Genomic DNA, 16,325 nt, shown 5'->3' with positions numbered 1-16,325 from the left:
GAGCCCCCGGAGAAACCCCATGCAGCCATGGGGAGAATGTACAAACTCCATACAGACAGCACCCTTAGGATCGCATGCATAGTCAGGATCAAACCCGGGTCTCTGGCGCTGTAAGGCAGCAAATCTACTGCTGCACTTCCGGGCCACCCCTTTAATCCATGTGTCTCTTTGGGTTTTGTATTGAAGGTACGTAGTAATCAGATGCCAAATCTGAGCAACCTTTATGCTGCTGAGCGGACGGCCATGCTGGAGAAATTGGATGAAGAACTGCTGCCACCTGATAAGCACACATTTGAAGTTCAAGCAGAAAAGGATTCAAAACTAGTTTACAGAGCAATTCAGCGGCTTCTCCTGAGCTACAAGGTAATGACTTCTGGCTTTGCAAGCAACTTGTGGTGTTAGAAGAATGAAGTGTGATTTACAGATAAGCATCACATTATTCCGACACTATGATACAAATATAAAAATATGTTCAGGCATGTTAATGTCATTTGTTTGTATGATTTATAAATAAACACCATTTCATATTTTTTATTAGAAATTGATATCTGAGCTTCAAGTTGGAATAATTTCATGTTGAATAAGTGGATAATATTGGAGTTTGGCAGATAAGTGTGAAAATACCTTGACTCGATGGTCATTCTGTTTCATAGAAACAATGGGCTGAATGGTCTAGTTCTGCGCCTATGACATGAACTATTTTCAATTATCTTTTTGTTTTCTGTCTAATCTAATCTTAATCTAATACGCCCAAAACATTTGAGCTTGCTGCATAATTGGAATCTTGTAGTTTCTTGTTGTGGCAACTTTTTTTGCTGGGTGCTATTATTATGAAGAATTTTCCTCCCTATTATTTTGTAGCTTTCCTGCCAGCTTCTTTTGCACACTTGCCCGGATTTTTGCTATGTCCTGAGATCATTGTTCAGTGACATTGTGTTCATTCCAAAACTTGTTGATAGGTGCAAATTATTTAGCTTCCAAAACCTTGACCTATCATTTGTGATTTAACACCCCCCCTCCCCTTTAATTAAGTTAATTATGAAATTAAGTTAACCTTAATTTCTATTTGTTGCATTTTGTTGGATCAGTGCCTATGTTCCATTTAATTTTAGCAGTATTTACAGGAGTAGAAGGAGACTGATTTTTATTTTTATTTTGCAGGATGAAAAAAGAGGTCCAACTCTCATAGCTGTGCAATCAAAGTGGGACCTGAAAAGGTTGACTAATAGAATGCCAATTCTGGATGACTTCCCAATGGTGCCAGTTAATGTAATTGATGACATAAGCTATGGTGTATTAGATTGGCAGCGCCATGGTGTGCGTAGAATGATTAAACACTACCTCAATCTGGATAGCATTTTGTCAAAGGCGTTTGAAATGGCCAGGTAGGAACTTATCAGTTTTTTAAAGTTGTTTGGCAAATTGCCTGTACATTATTTTAGTTTCTTTCAAACCTTACCAAAGACTTAGCACAGACCTGGGTGTAACACGCCTTCAAGTCCTGGCAACATCCTGCCGAAACATCAAACTTGGAGATGTTACATTTAATTCCTTCATCTATCTCTGCCTTAAAAATATCCACTGCCTTGGTCTCCTCAGCCTTTCACATTACCATGGTATTTTGGAATTCGGAAACCAAATTAATCAACCAAAGTTTCTACTACTATGTACCCATCTAATGATCTCTACTGAAATGTATCGATGCATAGATGTTGGAGAAGGATGTATTGAAAAAAAAACGTTTCTTTTGTTGAGGGTAATGCATAATGCTGGTTAAGTTATAATTCTCCACATTGTTCCTTGTGGAAATTCAGACAGCTGGGTTCAACCATCGGTGGATTTGTGTCCATGATCATCCACGCAAAGATTTGGCTTTTCCTAACCATGTATTTGTGACAATTTCAATGTAATCTTAAGCTAATTTGCCAATAAAGTCGTTACATTGGCAGGCATTGTAGAGCAGGTTCCTCAACGAGCCTTGCGAATTTTTAGGGAGGCATAGTGTGGGGATACCCAGCAGGTGAAAAAAATGTTTTAAGTTATGGCTCAACGTCAGGAAACCTGAAGTAGAGAGCATTTGTTGGCAAGAATATTAGAAAGGGAAAGTCAATACACTTGTGCAAACCAAGTGACTGTCAGGTACTAACAGAATATGAGAATACATTAAATACTTTTTGCTTCACTCGATACACTTAACAACAATATTCCTTATGTCAAGGGAATCTCTACTAAATAGACCAAACTGAAATAAGAGCAATGAAAAATATTTTGGTATATTGTCAGGAAAGAAACAAATGTTGTTTAGTACTGAATGTGTAATTTCATTTCAGATATTACCACATTCCCATTGGAAATCTCCCAGATGACATTTCTACCTTTGGATCAGACCTCTTCTTTTCCAGACATCTTCGACGACACAACCATCTCTTGTGGCTTTCCCCAACATGCCGGCCTGATCTAGGAGGAAAAGAAGCAGATGATAATCGTTTGGTGATGGAATTTGACGAGAGGTCAACAGTTGAGATTAACAATCCAGGCTGTTATTCTACAGGTATGTAGGTTTCTGAATTGCAGTAAATGCTGCTTCACATAGATAATGTCGACTACTTTTACGATTCTTAGTTCTGTACATTCTCTTCTTTCTCCTTCACTGAAGCAGGGACCACCAGAATAATTCAAATGATGGAACAGTATGGGCCCTTCGGCCCACAATGAAGATGAAATTAGGTGAAGCATTGGGGAATTGTAGGAAATAAAACAATTTAACTACAACTATTATTTGTTTATTTAAAAGCAAAAGATGAGTATGGCTACAGCCTGTAGAAGGATCTCGACCCGAAACGTCACCCATTCCTTCTCTCCAGAGATGCTGCCTGTCCCGCTGAGTTACTCTAGCATTTTGTGTCTACCTTCGATTTAAACCAGCATCTGCAGTTCTTTCCTACACAGTGTAGCTACATTGTTTGTAGGCACTTGAAACATAGGGTGCATTTTTGCACCTTTTAATTTGTTCCGCTTGATGCTTCGGTACGTCTGTTGTTGACAACTGCCTCAACAAGTTAAGAGCAAAAAAGTTGCCTAAAGCAGATCACTGGCAGTCCAGTAACAAGAGCCATTTATCATACATATGGTAATTGCCCCAGGTGCATTCAACAAGATACCTAGATGGTCTGATTCTGAAATGAGTGAATTATCTAATTCGATCCTATAATATTTGCATACAAATCATGTTTAATCTTAATGGTTCATTTAATGGTGCTTTTATTGTCAACGTGTTGGGGATTAATTTGCAGCTCAAGCAACACAAATATAAGATCAATTCTTTCCCATCATTGGCCTCCTTGGTTACCTCAGACCCACAATGAAGAAGTAGAAATTAAAAAAATGCTCCACTTTTGTTTATTTCAAATTATTGAATCCCTCATGTTCCAATTTGTTTCTTTTTAAAAAATCATGATTTGTAAATATTAACTGAGTTTTTCTTTGTTAAATTCAAATTGTTAAGTGGTTTAGGGTGGAAGACTATCTTTAAAAGGTGGAATAATGTCTCAAGTCTTAATTGCTTGCCTTTGTTTTTATTTGAAGAGAAATATATTTTGTTGCATGCACTTTCTGGATCACTTTGTTCGCTTCCAATATAAATAAATGCAATAGAGACTGCAATTAATATAGACCAATGGATGCAATTTACGTCTTGTGGCATTTTCAGATACATTGCAAATGTTTCCTTTTGCGGCAGTTCCTTTATATCCCGGATTAAGCATCACTGGGCCAGCTATTTCCTGGCCCTGAGTGTGATAGTCTTTACATTAGCCATTCTTAAAAGGATAGAACCTGGCTGTAATTTAGTCAATAAGGGCGAGTCGCAATTGTGAATTTTCTGAAGTGTAGCGCTGAGAGTTTAGGTTTGGTGATGCAGTATATGGCCTGGTGCTGTGGTGATCCTCCCAGTGATCTGCTTGCTCGTGAGCCCAGGTTTTCAAGATTTCAATTATCATTCTGCATTGTGCGAATTTGTGTTGGATTTTCACTGGGCTCAGTGCTTGACCATTTGCTTTCTGTGCTTTATATCTTTTTTTCAGACTTAAAAGTAGGAAGAATGAGTAATAAACTTTCAAATGTGTGCACAAAAGTTTGAACTTTCAAACATAAGAAGAAAAGAAAATTTAGAAATAAACTTATAGCGCTGAACAGTTAGCATGGATTGCAAAGTGAGTAATAGAGTAGATGGGGAAAGCAATAGATGGAATTTATCTAAGTTTTCAAAAGACCTTTAAGGTACCCCACAAGATTCCACTGAGTAAGATTTGACTGTGGAATTAATGGAAAAGCAGCGAATATTGGATTATTAGCTGGCTACTGGATAGACAGTAGCAAGTGGCAACTATGATGGTTATTTGCTGTGAAAGTGTTGCACAGAGATCGATGAGTTGGTACACCGTCTGAAAATCGTGACCACCAGGTTGAAGAACATCATCTTCCAAACAACCATTAGGCTCGAACACTGCACAACACTAACCTCAGCAACAGTAATCTTCTGTGGACTGTCTTTGTTTGCACTCTGGACATCAGGTTTTCACTATTATGCTTACTTAGTATTACAGGTACTAATTTATTGTATTATTGATCATTATGTATTTATCTGTATTTATTGCATTTATAGGCCTGTTAAATTGCAGCAAGTAAGAATTTCATTGTTCCGTTGCTGGTGCATCTGACAATGAAACACTCTTGGCGCTCAAGATTAATTTGCTTAAATTCATCACATTTGCATCTAATTTAGAGTCTGGAATCAAAAACACAAATTCATAATGTGTTGATGAAACAGAAATGAGAGTGGGGAGGATAGTCAGTTTTAGAGGAGGCAGCCTAACATGTTATGGGAAGATATCGATAAACTTTCAGGGAAAAAGAAAGGAAGCGAGTTTGGTGAGGCTGGGGCTGCAAGTTAGAGGCAGCAAGTTGGTGAATTTTAAACATTATTTGGCTGGGTTGGAACCAATCAGACTAAGCTGGGAAATGGGGTTTGTCTGAATAGATATTTTGTTTGGTTAGCCTGGACATAATGGCCTGAATGGACTTCAGAGATTCTAAGAATTTCTGAGGCTCTATACGGGAACTGGTCAGGCTGCATTTAAAGTACTGTGAGCAAATCTGGGCCCCATACCTGAGGAAGGATGTGGTGGCCCTGGATAAGGTCCAGAGAAGGTTTACAAGAATAATTCTAGGAATGAGTGGGTTAGCATATGATGAGCGTTTGACAGCACTGGGCCTCTACTCGCTGGTGTTTAGAAGGTTGAGGGGCGACCTCATTGAAACTTACAGAATAATGAAAGGAAGGAGGTGAGGAGGAACTTTAGTCAGAGGGAAGTTAATTTGTGGAACTCATTGACACAGAGGGCTGTGGAGGCTGTCAGTGGATACTTTTAATGCAGATATAGACAAATTCTTGATTAGAACGGGTGTCAAGGGTTATGGGGAGAAGGCAGGAAAATCAGATTAGGAGGCAGAGATGAGCCATGATTGAATGGTGGGGTAGACTCGATGGGCCGAATTGTTTAATTCTATAACATGAACTTGTCAAATATTCTGTATTGTCCTTGGAAGCTTAATGATAGATTTTCTCTCTCATCTAGTTTCCGTTGAATTGGATATTCAAAGCTTGGCTGTGAATACGATCCTTCAGTCCCATCACATCAATGATATGGAAGGAGCATCCAGCATGGGTGTCAGCTTTGATGTTATCCAGCAGGCTTCACTTGAGGATATGATGGCTGGTAACCAAGCAGCTAATGCGTTAGCAAGTTATGATGAGACGGCATTGTGCTCACACACTTTCAGGTATTTGAGTGGGGGAAATTATCAGCAGGTCCCCTTCATCAGAGTCTGGAGGCTGATGTTCTTTTGGAATATTTTAAGAATGTCTGCAAATACTTGCTATTCATTAAGCAATTGATTTGGAGAAAGAATGTGCTTTTGATATTACACTTCAATGAAATGTAAATGACTTAATCTTTCCAATCATACATATTGATGTTCCTGTGTTGACATTTGCTATCCAACAGGCCTAAAATTCATTAGGTATTGAGAAGTGGCTAAGAATTGAAAAGTCTGGACATTCTTCCAATGTGTGTTTTGCATAATCACTGTATATCCTAACAATTTCCCTAGAGGCACTGAGCCATAACTCTGTACTTTGCTATTTTCATTATATGTGGTGGTGAAGCATTTAGCCCTATATTCTAAAAACATGTTGGGAAATGCTGCTGGAAGTCCTGATATATTCTTTTAGGCTTGTCACTTCTTTAATGCCTTTTCCGACTGGCATTTGGGTGCTTTCTTTAAGCCCCTGCCTGCGATGCTCAGAGCAGGTTGGTGGGAAACTTGTACCAACACATTTATTTTGGTCGCCTTCCCTATCAATAGACAATAGACAATAGACAATAGGTGCAGGAGTAGGCCATTCAGCCCTTCGAGCCAGCACCGCCATTCAATGCGATCATGGCTGATCACTCTCAATCAGTACCCCGTTCCTGTCTTCTCCCCATACCCCCTCACTCCGCTATCCTTAAGAGCTCTATCCAGCTCTCTCTTGAAAGCATCCAACGAACTGGCCTCCACTGCCTTCTGAGGCAGAGAATTCCACACCTTCACCACTCTCTGACTGAAAAAGTTCTTCCTCATCTCCGTTCTAAGTTACATTCTATTTGGTAATTTCTTACAGAAGTACAGTTAAACATTTGTGTGAATGTGGTAGATAGTCTTAATAAAATGTTGCTTTATTACTCATGAGTGCTTTGCCTGTCATTGCTGCAGGATTTTGAAAAGTATGGTTGTTGGGTGGGTGAAAGAGATCACCCACTATCAGAACATGTATGCTGATAACCAAGTGATGCACTTTTATCGTTGGCTGCGTTCTCCCTCTTCACTGCTGTATGATCCTGCATTACATCGCACTCTCCACAACATGATGAAGAAGTTGTTTCTGCAGTAAGTTTATAAACAGGCTAATGTGAGTGATTGGAGACACAAAATGCTGGAGTAACTGTGGGACAGGCAGCATCTCTGGAGAGAGAAGGAATGGGTGACGTCAGGGGAGTGGGCGGGACAGAGATAAAATGTAGTTGGAGGCAGTCAGACTGGTGGGAGAACTGGGAAGGGGAGGGGAATGAAGAGAGAGGGAAAGCAAGGGCTACTTGAAGTTGGAGGTCAATGTTCATACTGCTGCGGTGTAAGATACCCAAGCAAAATCTGAGCTCCTGTTCCTCCAATTTGCACTGGGCCTCACTCTGACAATGGAGGAGACCCAGGACAGATAGGTCAGATTGGAAATTTGTGGGGGGGGGAGTTGGTTAAAGTGCTGAGCAACCGGGAGATCAGGTAGGTTAAGGCGGACTGAGCAGAGGTGTTCAGCGAAACGATCGCCAAGCCTGCGCTTGGTCTCGCCAATGTACAGGAGTTGAACAGTAGATGAGGTTGGAGGAGGTGCACGTGAACTTCTGCCTCACCTGGAAAGACTGTTGGGGTCCTTGGATGGAGTTGAGGGGGAGGTAAAGGGATCGGTGTTGCATCTCCTGCCGTTGAAGGGGAAAGTACCTGGGGTTTGGGTGGGAAGGGACGAGTTAACCAGGGAGTTGCAGGGAACAGTCTTGGTGGAAAGCAGACAGGAGTGGAGATGGGCAGATGTGGCCAGTAGTGGGATCCCGTTGGATGTGAGTGATTGAGTGCTTAAGAGGGAAATAAGAGCCTTGTGAATCTTGAGCATTTTTCTGAAAGAAACAAATGGCTAAGTGGTGGTGTTAATGCTTCAGTGCTCTCCTGCAAAGATTCACTTTTTTTTTAAGCACTTACTAAATGCGCACCATGTTCTCTGTCAAGTTCTCAAGTGGCAGAACAAGATACTTTAATTGCTATAAATTTTGAGGTTGATCATGAGAAATCAATTCACGCAGTATATTGGTATTTGAAACTCAGGTTCCATAAGCAGTAACAAACACAAGAGCTGCAGATGTTGGAAATCTTAATCAAAACAGAATTTTGAATATACTTAAGTCAAGCAGCATCTGTGGAAGGTGAAACCACATTGACAATTTAGTTGATGAAATGTCGTATGCAAGATCATTTGCTGGATATGTTGACGCTGCTTCTCTTTATGTTGCCGGAGCTGCTGTACTGTCATACCTTCAGTCTGAAAACTGGGACCCAACCCAAAATGTCATTGATCCATGTTCTCCAGAGATACTGCCTGGCCCACTGAGTTCCCCAGCACTTTGTATCTTTTGTGATAAACTGGCATCTGCAGTTCTTTCTTTCGGTGCTGCCTTTCCACCTGTATATATGATTGCCTGACTGGCAACAGTTGTAGGATTCCCAGTATTATGGAAATCTAATTAACAAAGATAGATTTCTTGTGGCTTATCAAGCCAAATTTTATTTTCATGTATTTTTGATGAGCAGAGGATTGGTTCCCCTCACATCATACAAAGAACGTAAAAATATAAGAATAAATTCTGAAAGGAAAACTGGTGTTCTTACTGGAAAAAATCTATCTTGTTATGCGATTCATGGATCACAGCACCAGTTATACGAGCTTGGATCAGGTTTTAAAGAAAATGAAATCAAAGAACATGAAATTAGAAATACTTGGCAGTTCATGAACCTGAAACTATCAGTTTCATAGTCTGGAGATGCTGCTCATCAACTGAGGATGTACAGTTTTTTTCATCAGCAGCATTTAGCTTTTGTAAAGAAAGTGAAGGACGGTGGCAGAGTTGTACTGCCAGGAAAGCTTTTCAGTCTTTTGAGCAGCTATTCTGCTTATATTTTTAAATAGGTTGAGTTAATACTGCATTACAAAGAAAATGAGTGCTAACAAATCTGATTTTTGTTTTTGTTTTATTTTATTTGTATTATTCCTGTTTTGCTTTCTTGCACAAATTGAATGTGGGCAATCTGCCACAAAAAGAAACTCGTCCAGTGACAAACTGTCAATTTTTTAACAGCTTCCTAAGGTTCCTTTCATGTACAGTGCTTATTACCACCTCGTGTAAAAATTTGCCTCTGATTCGAGAATGACTTTTTGCACACATATCTGATCATGTAACATTGGCAGAGATTAAACTGAAAATTCCCATCTCTCCACTTTGTGGAATTGACAATTTATTTTAGATAATTAAGCAGTTGGCACTTTATCACATCCTCTGTATGCAATCTTAACCGAAAAGCAGGTTTTATAATCAGAAAAGGCATGTTGTAGCAACAGGGAATTTGGATAGATTTAATTAAAGAGGCTGCAAAGGATAAACAACATTTGAGGGAGTCGTATTTCAATAAATAATACACTTGTTGCAATTCTTTCTGAAAAAATGTAACATGTAAATTAGTTATCTTAGCAATGGAATAGATTCCAGGTTCAAATTGATTGTAATTCTACTTACCCGAACAACTTAGATGTGTTAAGTAATCTAACTAGATGTGTTAAGTAATCTAACTAGATGTGTTAAGTAATATCTGCTTGAATGTTCATCTTGAGTTCACATAAGCATTGTTCTAAAATAGCCAATAAGTCACTATTCCCACAGCAGTTTTGAATGGTTGTACAAATTTCAACTTGTGACAATGAAATGAAATTGTAAAATTGTTGAGAAACAAGTCACCCACCAGGTGTCTATGCAAATTTGCTAAAATTTACTTTTATATTTTTTGTTCACTAAGGCTGGTAGCAGAATTTAAAAGACTGGGTTCATCTGTGATCTATGCCAATTTCAATCACATAATACTGTGCACCAAGAAGCGGCGTCTTGAGGATTCAATAGGATACCTGGAATATATCACTAAAAGGTAATGACGCAAATAGAATTTTTTAATTGATCGTGGTGAGTTTCCAAAAGTCATGTGAAAGAAAATACTTTGATCAGTTAAATGGTAACAGAGTTGGAATTTTTCTTTCTCTTTCCCTTTAAGGAGCCTATATTGTTTTAAATCAAAGATCATTGATTTTGTAGTTATCTTGCTCTAAAAATATTTTAAAAGTGCATGCATACTTTAAAAAATATTATTTAATTCTTCCTACATGAGCAGCATTACAGCTGCATTTTGTGTTTATTCTAATTCAAAAGTAACTTGCTATCCCTCCTGCCAGTTTCCAGTTTTTCAGTATATGTAGTTGTGATATTATGCTTGCTTATTGGTTAAAACAAGAATAAATTATCAGACACAAAATGCCTAGATTCAGCTTAGTACATTTAACAATACTCATACTAATAAAAAGGAACTGCAAGTGTTGGTATGTAACAAAGACACAATGCTGGAGTAACTCAGCAGGTGGATGTGTTGAAGAGTAATATGATTGCAAGCTTATTCTCTTTGATTTTGACATATCCAGGAAAAGAGTCAATCAATCTGCTTTTGTGGGCATTTATTTAGTTCTTCAAATAGTTATCAATGTCTGGCTATCGATTTTTTTGAGTTGTAAATTATTCTTGTTTATACTCAAAAGCACAGCAGCAATAGTTTCAGCAATTGCTCTGATTTCTTATTTCATTACAGATATGTCTCAGTTGAAGAAAAGCTACACATGAGTACTTGAACTCATGTCATTGGGAAAGAAACTTGGGAAATTTGACCTTTGTTTTATATTTACAGTCTGTGAATTGGTCTCGAAACTCTGCAATGAGTGGTACTGGGGTTATAATGCTATCCGCAAAAGAAATGGAATGAGTAATTTCTCTTGTTTTTTTACTCATAAAAATACAGCATTCACTCCCGTGAGATTTTTCATTCCCTCTCCATCTCATTTTCTCGCTGTTGGGAGTTCATGCTTTGGATGGACCCAGCCAATTATGGAGGCATGAAGGGAAAACTTCCATCTGGCAGTCTCGTTGGAGAGGTATGTGATCTTTTGTTAATCAAAAGTCATTCGATAGATATTGTAGATCATTTATTGTTCCATTTTATTTTCAAATGCCTACCTATTATATATTGATATATGCATTATTAAAGATGTTTGCCACTCGAAGGCCTATTTTTCCAGACAGTGGGAATGAGTAGAATATTAGTAGAATATTAATTGGTTTTGTGAATTAATTTGTTTCTGCTTTCATAATAAAACTCAAATATGTGATATGTATTGTGCAAAGGCTGAGAGTAATAAAGAGACAGAGGAACATGGTGGCGATGAAGACAGTGACAATGATATTGAAGAGGTTCATTTGGAGGATGAAGAAGGCAATACTGATGTTGAAGACCTATTAGACAATAACTGGAATATCATGCAATATCTGCCACAGGCTGCTTCATGCCAGAGTTACTTCCTCATGATTGTCTCAGGTACTTTGTTTTTCTAAACCTTATTTTCATTGCACCTCCACCCCCTGCCCTCCCATCTCCACAGCTGCTAAGTAATTTAAAAAATACTTTCTAGCGTTCCTCTCTGTCTGTTTTGGTGTATTTCTGTTGTTATCAATGGTTTAGGAATATATCACACCCTAAAAATCTTTTCTTTCCACTGGCAAAATGCAATGTGCACAAATCATTCCCAATTTTTCTTCCATTGCTTCAGGGTTTTAATACAGCTTGCAAATCTGAACCAGATATAAGTTAGCTCTCCACATTTGATATGAAAGAATCAGTTGCCAACACTATTGGGAATCATAAAATGGTTGATAAAAGTTGCTCATTCTTGATAAGTATTAGCATGCTTTAAAAGTGGTGCAGTTCTTTCATTTTGGATTACAATTATGGGGCATTGGAATTCAGAAGATCATGCTGCTTGAAATATTGTCACAAATCCCCATTTATCTCCAATGTTTGCAACAAGGTGAATTGATGTGCTGACGATTCAACCAAGGAATGCAACAAGTGTGTGCTAATAAGCATTGCAGGTCCAGACAAGCTCTGTTGTTTACCCTGCAGATTCAGCAGCTGTACAGGAACAGCAGGTTAAACCTCATGGAGAGTAATTAAAAGGCATTTACAGACACCGCGTGCAATCCAAACATTCCCAGGGTTTATTATTTTAATATATTAATTTTAATTATGTTGTTTGTGAATGTTACTCCTGAATTAATCATGAAGAAACACTTTCAAAAGTTTTGTTTTTAATTAGCAATTGCCATTTTGTATTATGCACTGCTCTCCCATGGCAATGACTGCCTTACTGACCATAAATCCTGTCCAAATTCAGTTAGAATTTGCAAAAGAAGGAAAGGTTTGCATCCTACGTCATCTTGCTGTACTTAAACCTATTGTCAACTTTAATATGGGATTGAATTGTGGACTTTCCTTCCCTTCACTGAAGTATCATTCCAAAGAATGCCTAGAATCTGAAGAACAACATCTCTGTAGAAACTGACAAAAATCACAACCTGGCCTATGCAAAGTAGGATTTCTTTAATTCTGAATAATGTGACATAATTCAACCACTGCAATGATCACACCATTTCATGCCCCTAATAACATGGATACATCTTTCACTGATGCTGAGTTTAGGAGTCTCTGATACAAAGAAAATGGGAAAAGAAGAATCTGGCTCATTTATGTGGGGTCTTTATCTGCCTTTTAATGAGCATCTCAGTATCATTGTGATTGCAGCTCATTTGTTTGCCAACTCCCTGAACCTACAATTAATTCCTAAATACCCTTTGCTTAACAAAATTCTGGAACAAAATCATATTTAAAATTAACAATTGACTTGACGTCAATTGTTCTTGGGACAATTGTTCATTGGGACCATGATAAATAAGCTCAGTTGTTAAACATCACGCAATCTTTGTGACGTATTTTATAATTTCACTGCCAGAAGTCTGGTTCCAATTTTTCAATAATACTTTACGATCCGACAAAATTTGGCGAATTCAATGTTGATATCGCTGGGCCTCCTCCATTGCCAGAGTAAGGCCACACACAAACTGGAGTAACAACACTTCATATTCCACTCTGTGGCTTCCAACCCAGCGATATGAACATGAAATTTCCCAATTTGAGGTAACTTCTATAAACCCCTCCCTTCTCCCCCACCAGCCCCCTTCTGACTTTGTACACTCCACTCCCTTCCCCTAAACCCTGGCTGATCTTGCACTGGTTTCTTTTCCCTACCCTATCACCAAAAATCCCTCAAGCTTTACAGTTTGCAACTATGTATTACTTTTGGGTTCACATCTGCTTCTATCCAGCAGTCTCAACCCTTGCCTGAGGTCATTTGTTGCTGGTCATGATTTGTCCAGCCCCCTTCTTCTCTCCCTTCATTTTTATCCACATTTTCCTCCCTGCAATCAGTCTTGAAGGTTCCGACCAGAAACGTCACCTATCCATTTTCTCGAGAGATGCTGCCTGACCCATTTAGTTAGTCCTGCATATTGTATCTATCTTTGGCCTAAACTAGCATCTGCAATTCCTTGTTGATCGTAATTTGAGGTGTCAGGCACTGTAGTTGGCAGGGGATAACTCCTGGCATCTTACTGCATTCCTGTGTGGGGTCATGATGTCTCAGGCCTTGTACAGATAGAAGTAGCAGTTATTGAGCAGGATCACAATATATGTGCATTATCTGTTATTTGTAGCAATATGTGTTACTTCCGACCTTGCAGAATAGCTGCTACAAGTTTAATTGATAAATATTGAGTCTAGCATCTCTTATCAATTAACCAGAAGCTACTTTGAAATACACTTGGTGGTGTTTCCAATATGTCTTTCTGCATTCCTCATTGAACATGGATGTGCATGCCCAGCACTTCTGTAATGTAAAGAAGGGGATTTACCGTGCCATGGGCTCAAAGATTGTAGCAAAACACATTGCTGTTATTGTTGGACCACAAATCCATCTGCAAGCTGCCACCTCTATTCCAAGTTCATCTCATTTAACACTGTGCAAGATCCATGCAATTAGAGAATGTTTTCTGTAAAGCTGGACCTTTGACAATTGACCAATCCAGAGGAAGACTGCAAACCCGAAACATTGTTTGTCTATTCTCTCCACAGATGCTGCCTGACCCACTGGGTTTCTCTAGCAGTTTGTTTTTTTCCCTCTATATTCCAGGGTCTGCAGTGTCTTGTGACTCCACTCTTTTTATGTTATTTTTGTTAAGTAGGCATCGATCCCACATAGGTTACAAACTTCTGTATCTCACCAGGAAAAAAAAAAAGCTAAACATCTCCTGCTATCTCTTGACATTTTACCCTTGAACAGACTTGTCTTGTTTACTATGTGTTGTTTGTTTCATTACCTGAACATCTAATCTCCTTTGTATTTCTCCTTTTCAAATATTGCCGCAATCATGTTGTTGCTATTCATACCCTGCTAACTAAATTGTAATATTTCTCACCATAATGAAATTTATAATTGCAGCTTATATTGTAGCAGTGTACCACAGTATGAAAGAAGAGCTGAGGCGCAATGCTCCTGGATGTACTCCCACGAAGCAGCGAGGAGTCAGCCAGATCTCACAAGACCCAGCAGGAGAATCTGGAACTTTAGCAGGTGGGAAATTAGAAGCACGAGGCTTTTCTGTCCATCTCTTGGAAATAAACACAACTTTTAGCCAGAATTCATCGTGCATTTTAGTTTGTCGTGGTTTCTACTCCTCGCTCCCAATTATCCATGAGATACATCCAAATGGCAGCACACTTTCCTCTCTGAATATTTCTGTTTCAGAAGGTTAAAAAACAAAATCCAGTCTGGCACTCCTGTAGTGCAATACTACAATAGTGCGGCGTTGTCTTTCACATGCACCCCATCTCAGCTGCATGCAAGAATCCTGAAGACAATTTGGAAAGTGCTCAGGAAGTTTTTGTTGAAGAGTGCTTTGTCCTGCAGAAAGGTAGTTTATGTAATAAAGGAAATATTATCAGTTTATTGTCACGGTACTGTTTATCGCTTGCCACTTGGTGGAGTGTGGTGTAGGAGTTTATTCCTTGGTGCGCAGGAGGTTCAGGAGTAATCTTATAGAGCTGTATAAAATCATGAGATTAGTAGATAGGGTAAATGTACCTACAGAGCAGAAAAATTGAGAACCAGAGGATATAGGTTTAAGGTGAGGAGGGAAAAACACAGGCAGGTGGGACTAGTGTAGATGGAGCATGTTGGTCGACTTGGGTAGGTTGGACCAAAGGGCCTATTTCCACGCTATGACACTGACTCTGAATGTATGTTTGACCTCATGTAGCACTCCTGTAGCTCTGCCCTTGGATCACAAATGTTGCTGTCAAGGGCCTCAGGAGGGTATTAAATGTTTCAGTTCCCTCCGACATATTACATTTCTTTGATCATTAAAGAGATTTGAAAATGTTTAAAAGGATCTGAATAATGTATAATGTAATATACATTTAATTATAAACTACTATTAGTTCTAAAAGTTAATTCAAATGTTACGGTAAGATATCTGCCACTGAACTTCTGCCTGTTCTTCGACATCTTTCCTGATTTCGATATTGGAATGCATGGTGTTTGAAGTTGGGCATGAGCACCTCCATTGCACTGCGGGTAGCCAGTGGTTCTCAGCAGCCTATATCCTAGATCAAAATTAGTGGCCACAAATTTAAAATAATCACCAATGAATCCAGAAACTTTAGAGAAATCTCTTTTACTCACACACAGAAGAAGAGTAGTGATCAGGTAATCTAACTTGTAATCAAGAGGCCGAGATTAACAGTCCAAATACCCGAGTTCAAATCCGGCAGCTATAGAATTTAATTTCAATGAATAATTGGGAAAACCATAGCCAACTATTGGAATGTCATAGGCATCCACTTAGTTAATGTCCTTTAGGAACATAAATTTGCTACATGAATGGCTTCTGCAATGGCCAAGCAAGCATGTAGTTTTACTGTTGTCGCCTTAAGGGGCAGGCAGGGATGGGCAGTAAATGCTAGCCTTTCCAAAAAATCCAGATCTTGGAAAATAACATTGATATGAAATTGTATGAGTGCATTTATAAACAGCTGATTGCACACAGGAGCGGTAAAAGAACAGAAAGGTAGTTTATTAACAGTAGGTGAACAATTCCAGGTAACCAGATGCATGTCCTTTTGCTCCAATTCTACAGGATTAATCACCTTCTCTCAGGAATACGTATCCAATGAACTCACACAAAACTTCTTCACTATTACGCAGAAGATTCAGAAGAAGGTTAGCAGCAATAGACACACCACTGAATCTTCTGAAATGTTCCCAGTTTTGCCAGGCTCCTATCTTCCCTTCAACAACCCAGCTCTGGAATTCATCAAATCAGTCTGCAAGGTGAGGCAACTGGATCTGCAAATTAGCCCAGAGTGATGCAAATATTATTTCAGATTTGCTGCTTTAGAATTTTGGAAGGACAACTGTAAAA

At 38.9% G+C, this 16,325-nt stretch overlaps 1 protein-coding gene across 1 annotated transcript in view; it reads left to right on the top strand.

Annotated features, from left to right (window-relative positions):
* Positions 1-16,325, top strand: part of pole (polymerase (DNA directed), epsilon) — an 88,665-nt gene that overhangs the window by 60,788 nt on the left and 11,552 nt on the right. Inside the window, exons 36-45 of the mRNA XM_078421429.1 lie at positions 187-363; positions 1,162-1,385; positions 2,331-2,551; positions 5,637-5,841; positions 6,817-6,990; positions 9,715-9,840; positions 10,756-10,888; positions 11,139-11,328; positions 14,345-14,476; positions 16,041-16,234. Of these exons, the coding sequence (XP_078277555.1) occupies positions 187-363; positions 1,162-1,385; positions 2,331-2,551; positions 5,637-5,841; positions 6,817-6,990; positions 9,715-9,840; positions 10,756-10,888; positions 11,139-11,328; positions 14,345-14,476; positions 16,041-16,234 (1,776 nt within the window). The remainder of the gene's footprint in view (positions 1-186; positions 364-1,161; positions 1,386-2,330; positions 2,552-5,636; positions 5,842-6,816; positions 6,991-9,714; positions 9,841-10,755; positions 10,889-11,138; positions 11,329-14,344; positions 14,477-16,040; positions 16,235-16,325) is intronic.

This window comes from Rhinoraja longicauda, chromosome 25 (genome assembly GCF_053455715.1).
Source record: "Rhinoraja longicauda isolate Sanriku21f chromosome 25, sRhiLon1.1, whole genome shotgun sequence".
Classification (NCBI taxonomy): Eukaryota; Metazoa; Chordata; class Chondrichthyes; order Rajiformes; family Arhynchobatidae; genus Rhinoraja; species Rhinoraja longicauda.
This window is presented reverse-complemented; position numbering and strand designations above follow the sequence as displayed.